At 32.7% G+C, this 9,083-nt stretch overlaps 1 protein-coding gene across 1 annotated transcript; it reads right to left on the minus strand.

Moving 5' to 3' along the window:
- Positions 1-6,287: 6,287 nt before the first annotated feature.
- LOC121213358 (uncharacterized) lies at positions 6,288-8,237 on the minus strand. Its single transcript, XM_041086238.1, has 3 exons — positions 7,379-8,237; positions 6,959-7,189; positions 6,288-6,631 (listed from the first exon to the last, which is right to left on the minus strand). Exons 1-3 carry the CDS (start codon positions 8,235-8,237, stop codon positions 6,288-6,290), a joined length of 1,434 nt encoding a protein of 477 aa, XP_040942172.1.
- Positions 8,238-9,083: the final 846 nt, after the last annotated feature.

A 9,083-nucleotide genomic window follows, 5' to 3' on the forward strand; every position in this document is an offset into this window, starting at 1 on the left:
TGGCTATTATATGTTAGTGATTTTAGGCAAGATAAAATGTTTGGTTGAAATAATTCAATAAGTGTTTGAGATTAATGTGTATAGAGAATGGGAGTATTGAATGTGCATGAATTATGTTTGATTTGGTTGAATTGAAATGCCTTTTGATGCTATGTATTTGTGCCAATTGATGTGGTGTAGGTGCATGCAAATTTGGGTGGCAAAATGGCTTGGTAAATAGCCTATTTTTGTCCACACAAGCAGAGACACGGGCGTGTGTCTCAGCCGTATGTGACACACAGCTATGTTACATGGCCGTGTGCCCCCTAGTGTTGAAATTAAAATCAAGTCAGTATGCTCCACACGGCCTCACACACGGGCGTGTGACTTGGGCGTGTGACTTGGCCGTGTGGCATAAGTCAGTATACCCTACAAGTTTGGCATGGCCTAGCACACGGCCTGGCACACGGGCATGTATAGCTTTTTTTAGGGTACACGAGCGTGTGTGTTGGTTGTATGACCTAAGTCAGAGAGTTATACGGGGTTGGACACGGGCTGGGACACGGCCATGTACTCCCATTTCGAATGTCCACACGGCCTATGACATGGGCGTGTCTGTTGGCCATGTGAGACACATGGTCGGGCCACTCGAGCGTGTGTCCCCTGTTTTAAGAAAAATTTCTTAAATGTTCTATAAGTTTACAAAGTTATCAGTTTAGTCTTGAACCTTTACTAAAGCATGTTTAGGGCCTCGTATGCTCATATTAGGGACATTTTGATTGAGATTGAATGGTAATTGCATGAAATGTGAAAATGTATGCAAAGTGAATGTTTAATTGTTTCATAAGTTCGGTAATACTCCGTAACCCTATTTTGGCGTTGAATACGGGTGAGGAGTGTTACATGTAGGAAGTTGCGAATAACCAAGATTAATATCCATCTCCACTATAATTTTCTTTTGTTGTTGATCATCTATGAAAATCTATTGTTGACCTTGCCTTGCTTCTCTAACCTCTTTTTTGATTTCTACGAGTAGCCTTTTTGAATTTAGCTATCTAAAAGTAATGGTTCCAATGGGTTACCTCTAGTCATAAACGAAAGGAACATGTAAGAATCTAACAAAAGAAAATCAAAAGTTAAAAATTAAATTAAATACAAAATTATTAAAATAAAAATAAAAAATGGCTAAATTAATAGCGCCAAAAACTTGATGGTCACAAAACTAACTAAGAATTTGACTAAGGCAAGTGCACCTATCAATTACTAGTATAGTTACGGTGAGCAAAAATATTGTTGCCACGAAGACTACAAGTAATATTAATTACCATCTTTCTATTATTTAACTGAATAATTCAAATGATCAATTAAAACTAAAATTAGCTAATTTAATTAACTAATGAACGTATCAAAGAACAAAATAAGAAAATAATTGAATAACAACCAAGAAATGAAACAATACTCAAGTAAGAATCTGCCTAGATTTCATTTATCAAATTCAATCTAAATTACACAATTTCTTTACTTAGCACCTTGATCCGTGGAAAGCCCTAAATTATGTTAATATCTCTTTCGAACATAAAAGCAACTGACTCTAGATTGATTAATTGAAATTTCTTTCTAATTAAAACCCTTATTATCCTATTAACTTCTACTATAGATTCCCTATTAGATTTGACTCTAATCCGGTAGATTTATGTCATCCTATTTTTAGGATTGCATGCAACTCAACTTAATTATGTGAGATCTAATCTTAAACAGGGTTTATTGAACCACCAATTTAATCATATCAAACATGTATTAATAATTTAGAAAAACCAAACCAATAATTAAGCACATATAATTTAGAACAAAGAAACTATGTATTTATTTCGTAAAATAGAAATCAAACGACATAATTCATTGTAGGGTTTATTCATAATTCATCGTAGGATTCATTCCCCCTAAGTATTTAGAAAATTAGTTCATACTCAAAAAGAGAAAAATCAAAGATACAATATAACCGAAAGAATAAAAGTAACTCATGATAACTTCCTAAGAAATCAACTGAGAATCTTCAAACTTGACCAAAATCTGCTTTAGTTTCGACTTCAATGGTGTTTTTCGAGTCATTTTCTTGATTATTTTCTGACTACTTTCTCTTATCTTCTTACTTTTGTCATATATACATCTTAAAATGCCCGAAAAATCTAAAATCGTGATTTTCGCTATTCAGTGTGCAATCCCATGAAATTGACACGACTTACCACATGCTTATGTGGTTCACATGGTCGTGTGGTCTGGCCGTGTGAAAAGGTGTAGCTCAAGTGGTTCCTTCAGCTTTCTCTGACGCTCTTATTTTTCCTCTTTTTTTGCTCCTTTTGCTCTCTTTGCTCCCACGTGCTCTATCAGCATTAAACAATTAATTTCAAGTATTAGGAGTATAAAATTCACAATAAACATTGGATAATTACCCAAAACACGTTAAGAATGAGGTTAAAACATGTTATTTTTAAGACTTATCATAAAATGTATCCAATTATTATGTCGTCGCAAATTAATATTTTACAGCTATATAAATATCATTACGTAAAAGTATTAAAAACATATTATTATTGTGTAAATTATTTGATAAAAATACATTTTATAATTGTTAAAATAAATTTTTGACAATGACATATAGCTGTTGTGTAGTGTAATACACAACCAATTAAACTACTCTTGCAAAATAATATTTGGAAACCAATAGTATTATTGTTACGTAAATAAGTTGGCAACCATATATAATGGTTGTTGAAACATTTTTTTTTGGAACGTCTGTAATGTAATATACAACCAACTAAAATGTCGTCACAAAATAATTTGACAACCATTATATTATAGTTATGTAAAAAATTAGCATCTAAATTTACATTGTTATGAATTCTAAGTTGCAACCAATATATTATTATGTAATAATTTTTTTCAATTGAAATATTGTCGTTGATTTATAGATTTCATAAATGATTTTATTGTAACTAAAAATATTTGCACAAATAAATTAAGTCATTGCTAAAAAACATATTTGAAAATGACAAAAGTCATTGTAATATATATAAATAAAAATGACTTTTTAATTTGCAAAGTGTTGCGTATACTTTAGACAATAGAGGTATACGCAATGATCCCACAACGACTTTTTGTTGTTACAATAAAATTTAGCAACAGTAATACAATATTTAGCAATGACTTTTAATGTTGGTAATGCCCATTTTTCTTGTAGTGGTTGTAAATTTAATCATTATACTCTAGTTTGCTCTATTTTTTCAATATTAGAAATTTCAATTCAGACCCAAATAGTAATTGTTCAATTCATTAAGTTTAATTATGATATTTTTAAAATTTAGTGATAAACATCATAGAAGGAACCAAGATAAAGCATTTGGGGGTGAGGAGCAAATATAAATAATAAAATATAACAAAATGCAATAACATTCATGGCTAAAATAATTCAAATATACATACATCCAACATATCAAAATAGAACACATTACTTTTTAGATCATGAAAGTCATCTATAAATGAATCTACATGAAATGTCTCGGCAATTTCTTTTTCAACATATAGTAGCAAACAATTTAAGAGAACTTCATCTTCAATATTGTTGCAGCACTTATTTTTAATGATGTTCAATACCAAAATTGATCATTCCGTGTAGCTAGAGAAACTATAAGATTAAGAATAAGATTCACCACTTTGCATACAAGAGGATAAATCTAATACTTTCTTTCTTTTACCAACCATTGTCACAAATCATAAATAGTTTCCACTTTTTTGAAATCCTAAAGTTATCACAAATTATCAAAATGCCCAAATTACATCGTTAATTGCATAATCTATTATTCAATAATGTCTGAAAGGATAAATTTTGTGGACCAATTGACAAATTTCATCAATTCTAAATGAAGTGTGCTTCTTTAGATCTATATTGAACTAAGAGTAAGAAACTCGATTGTATGATCATTGAACTTATCATTCAATTCTTGTAACTGAGTATCAATCACAATATTAAAATATGTATTTTAAAATGATGCTCCAATGTAATATCCACATGTTAATTGTGAGCTTGCCATTTTCTTGCAACATAATGAGCATTCAAATTTGGGATAGATATGTTAATTGATTCAAAAAAGGATCTCATCTTACAATTAGATCATCCCATTATTCATTCCATAAATTTTGAATGTGTGGCTTAATAGATGAAACATGATGCATTGCATTCAAAATATCCTTAGATTACTGTTGTGAAGTTTGATGTGGCATATTAGAAATCTCAAGAACTTTTCTTATAAGATGTAAAATAAAAACAAACTTAGAGGAAGTCAAAGCCTCCTATGTTACATCTGCATCTGTATGTTGAGTTGAAGTAGCTCTATCGTTAATAATGTTGAACAAAACCTCACATATTTCACTAAACATATTGATCAAGATAGAAATAGATTTTAAATGTGCACTCCATTGAGTATATTCTAGCCTTTGCAAATTACAAATTTGATTAAATTCCCTTTCACATTAAATCTCACTAATATAAAGTAAATGAGCAACATTTATAGCATGGGCAACTTTCAATTGATCTCTTCGCTTGCCTAATGCAACAACTATATAGATAACAGAGCTCAATTTATTAAAGCAATAGTGGATAAAGATAAGTTATTTTAAAGCAATAACTAATGCTAATTGCAAGCAATATGCCATATAATGAACATAGTAAGCATAGGTACATACACTTAAAATCAAAGTTTGTATGCCATTCCACTCTTTTCCTATATTATTAGCACTATCAAAGCCTTGTCCTCGAATGTTATGAACAAAAAAATTATATTAGGAGTGAAAAATATCCATCCTTTAATGTAGATGTAACAATGTCCTTAACAAGAAGTAATCCAAAAAAAAACCCACTCTTTCATATATAGCCACTTTTATCAACATATCTCAAACAATGGATAGTTGTTTATTTTTAGATTGAACTCGAGGTTCGCCAACTATTATACAAAACTTAGAATCACCCAATTTTGAATGAATTTTTTACTTTAGTAAAAAAGGACTTGTAAAATTTCCTTTTACATTTTTGGTGAAGTGTATACAACATTTTTTTCTCTAAATCTGTCTCTATAGATGTTGCTATTTCATCATTGCAAGATGATATCCAACTTAGTAGTTGAAGAAAATTCTTTGACCTTTGTGATGTTTTAGTTTTAACATCACCTCTAAAAGTCATAATCTTTTAGGAGCTCTATCCACCGTCTCTGTCTCAAATTCAATTCTTTTTTATAAAGAAGATATTTCAAACTTTTATGATCAGTATAAATGTAGCATTTTTCACCGTATAAATAGTGCCTCCAAATCTTTAGAGTAAAAATCACAACTGCCAGCTCTAAATCATGAGTCGCATAATTACGTTCATGTGGCTTCAACTGTCGAGATGCATAGGCTATTACTTTTCTATCCTGCATCAATACACAACCCAGGCCATTCAAAGAAGCATCACTGTAAACTATGAAATCTTTCCCCAATTCAGGTAATGTCAGAACTGGTGCCTCTGTCAACATCTGCTTCAATGTTTCAAAACTCCTTTGACATTGATTATCCCAAATAAAAGGAACATTATTCTGTAACAGCTTGGTAATCAGTAAAGCTATTTTTGAGAATTCGTTGACAAATCTTCTACAGTACCCAACTAAACCGAGAAAACTGCATACCTCTAATACATTCTTAGGTGGTTTCCATTTGACAATCGCTTCAATCTTCTTTGGATCAACTCGTGATACCACATGTCCCAGAAATACAACCTTTGACAACCAGAATTCACATTTACTGAGTTTCTCGTACAATTTTTTTTCCCACAGAATCTGTAGTACAATCCTGAGATGCTGATCATGTTCTGACTCTGACATAGAATAAACTAGTATATCATCAATAAAAACCACCACGAAATGATCTAAATATGGCTGAAAAATGCGATTCATCAAATCCATGAAAGCAGCTAGGGCATTAGTCAACCCAAATGGCATCACCAAAAATTCATAATAACCATACCGAGTACGAAATAGAGTTTTTGGTACATCACTTTTTTTTACCTTCAGCTGATAATACTCGGATCTTAAGTCAATCTTCGAAAATACCAAAGCTCCCTTTAATTGGTCAAATAAATCGTCAATACGAGGTAATGGATATTTATTCTTGATTTTTACCTTGTTTAATTGTCGATGATCAATACATAACCTCATAGATCCATCTTTCTTCTTAACAAATAATACCGGAGCTCCCCAAGGTGAGATACTCGGTCTAATGAATCAACGATCTAGTAAATCCTGTAGTTGCACCTTTAACTCTTTCAATTCAGTGGGTGACATTCGATACGGAGGTATAGAGATTGGTGATGTAACCAGATACACCTCTATAGCAAATTCAACCTCTCTGTCAGGTGGTAAGCCCGGCAATTCTTTATGAAATACATCTGGAAACTCACATACGGTCTTGATCTGACTGCACTGACTCCCAACTAAATCAGAATTAATAACATATGCCAAATATGTTGTACAACCTTGCTGGAGCAATTTATTAGCTTTCATTTCCGAAATAATGCGCGTCGAGCCATTGGTACAAATGCCATTCACCTCAATTTTGTCCCCATCCTCTGTTTAAATACTAAATCTCTTTTTATGACAATCCAAGATCACCCTGTATTCGGATAACCAATCCATACCCAATATTATATCAAAATCGCCGAAAGGCATAATCAACAAGTCAACGGAAAACATTTTAACATGTATCATCAACGAGCATCTCCGGCATACTCGATCGTCAAACATAGTTTGTCCCAAAGGGCTAGACACTTCTATTAAAACTATAGACATTTCAGATTTTAATTTTCCCAACTCAACCAGTTTTTAATTAATATATGAATGTGATGACCCTAGATCAATTAAAGTATAAACATGTTCAGAATGCAGTAAAAATATACCTATCACAACATCATGTGCATCGCCTTCTTTTCTGGTCTGAACTACATACGCCCTAGCTGGTGCTCTAGTTTCTGACTGTTGTGTAGCTAAATCACTACTTTTTCGTGCACTTCCACCTCCAAATACAGAACCACCTCTGCTCGTGCCTCTACCTCTAGTAGTAGACACCGATCTCTGAGATGTTGCAGGTATAGTATTTTCTCCTTTTGGACAGTCTTTGATGAAATGATCTGTGGATCCACATCAAAAACACCTTCTAGTTATCTTCCAATATTCACCTAAGTACTTTTTCCCATAGTGTTAGCAGTCAGGAATATCAATGTTTCGTGAAGGCCCTCTTATACTACTGGTAGAAACTGTAGTCTGCTTTCCCCGACTTCTTTCACCTCGATCTGATCAAAAACTCAACATCCAACCACCTCTGAATTCTCTAAATCTCTTTGGTAAAGGACTTGAACTGGTTTTTCCAACTCTTTTCTTGGCTGATTTAGTTGTTTCAGGCTTTTTATCCAATCCTAAAACTTGTTCCACCATTTTTGCTATCTCCGCCAAATCTACAAATTCTGTTATTCGAAGTGATACCGACTGTACCTTAATCTCATCTCTCAAACCTCGTAGGAATCTTTTACAGCTATCAGCCTCAGTTGGTATGAACTCAGAAGCATAGCGACCGAGTCTGGAGAATTCACGTTCATAATCTATCACTGTCATTTCTCCTTGTTTCAGCATTAAAAATTCTTGTTTCTTATCTTCAATGTACATTTCCCCGATATATTTATTCTGAAATTCTTTTTGAAACAAATCCCATGTTACCTGATCAGACGGTAAATGTCGGATCACAGATTCCCACCATAGGTATGTCTCACCTTGTAACAATGATACAGTACATACTAAACACTCTCGGGGGGTATATTCCAGTTGTTGTAAAACTCTTTTGGTTGACTCCATCCAATTCTCAGTAGCAGACGGATCAACTCCTTTCGGACCCAAGAATTCTGTGGCACCGTACTTCCTTAATTTCTTAATCAGAGCCCGTCTAGTAGAAGGAGTAGATGTGGTAGCAGGTACAGTCCCCACTACTCGTTGTAGTGCATCAGCTATTGCTCTTAACAAATAAGAATTATCTCTTTCTCTAAAAAATTTTCTTTCTACATTAGGGGGTTGACTTCTGACCAGATTTACACTAGGAGTAGCTGACTTTGTTTTATCTAAATCATATGACTCTTCGTCTCCGGTATACATTTCTTTATCTGTGTTATTTATCCTTTCATCTGACATTTTTAATCTACAAAACAAAACAAACAAATAGGTCAGCATCCAAAATCCCGACTCAATTTCGACTCAACAGTGGCGTGTACTTCTAAACTCACTTCTGAACCCGATTTAGGCTGAGAATCGGCTAAACCTGATAGCTCTAATACCAATAATTGTAACACCCCTTAACCCTAAGCTGTCGCCAAAGCAGGGTTACGAGGCATTACTGAACATATCAATCAATTTATGTACAATTCATAAATAAATAACAAACATATTAAAATTAAATCATAAAATCCCCTTTAATGGACCCTCGAGGCCCAAATCACATAGTAAAAATGGAACGGGACTTCTTCTAGTACTTTGATATTTTTCTGTAAATTTTTTTAAAAAAAAACTCAATATATCCCCATTATAAATATCTAACATTCCCTACAAATTTTCAAACAGCAACCAATACCAATTCCAGTAATTCAACCAATACATTTACATACTCAAATATACCTAAATTATACTTAACATATTGACTTGATAACTTAATTACCATTTCTAATTAATTCATAAAATCATTCAAACCATTTTAATTCATACTAATACCATAAATAATTTTCTACCATTTCACTAGTTTAAAACATCAAAACACTAAATACTTTTATTTACAACATAATTATATAACATACCAAAATAACCATTATAATACCTATGTACATGCCACTTTCATTTAAGGAAGAAAACATAACCAAAAGTTTTACGTTGAAGTCGGGACCATTTGGATGATAAACCGGGACTCTGGACTTCTATTGACCTACGTACGGAAATAACCGTACGCTGAGTATTTTATACTCAGTGGTATTACTATAACTCAAACTA

The sequence above is a fragment of the Gossypium hirsutum genome, chromosome A01, assembly GCF_007990345.1.
Source record: "Gossypium hirsutum isolate 1008001.06 chromosome A01, Gossypium_hirsutum_v2.1, whole genome shotgun sequence".
Lineage (NCBI taxonomy): Eukaryota > Viridiplantae > Streptophyta > Magnoliopsida > Malvales > Malvaceae > Gossypium > Gossypium hirsutum.

Coding starts and splice junctions, on each gene's coding strand:
- LOC121213358 (XM_041086238.1), bottom strand. CDS start 8,237: ATGTCAGATGAAAGGATAAATAACACAGATAAAGAAATGTATACCGGA. Junction 7,190..7,378: donor GAGATTTAGAGAATTCAGAG/GTGGTTGGATGT, acceptor GTGGATCCACAG/ATCATTTCATCAAAGACTGT. Junction 6,632..6,958: donor TGCACATGATGTTGTGATAG/GTATATTTTTAC, acceptor GTATTTAAACAG/AGGATGGGGACAAAATTGAG.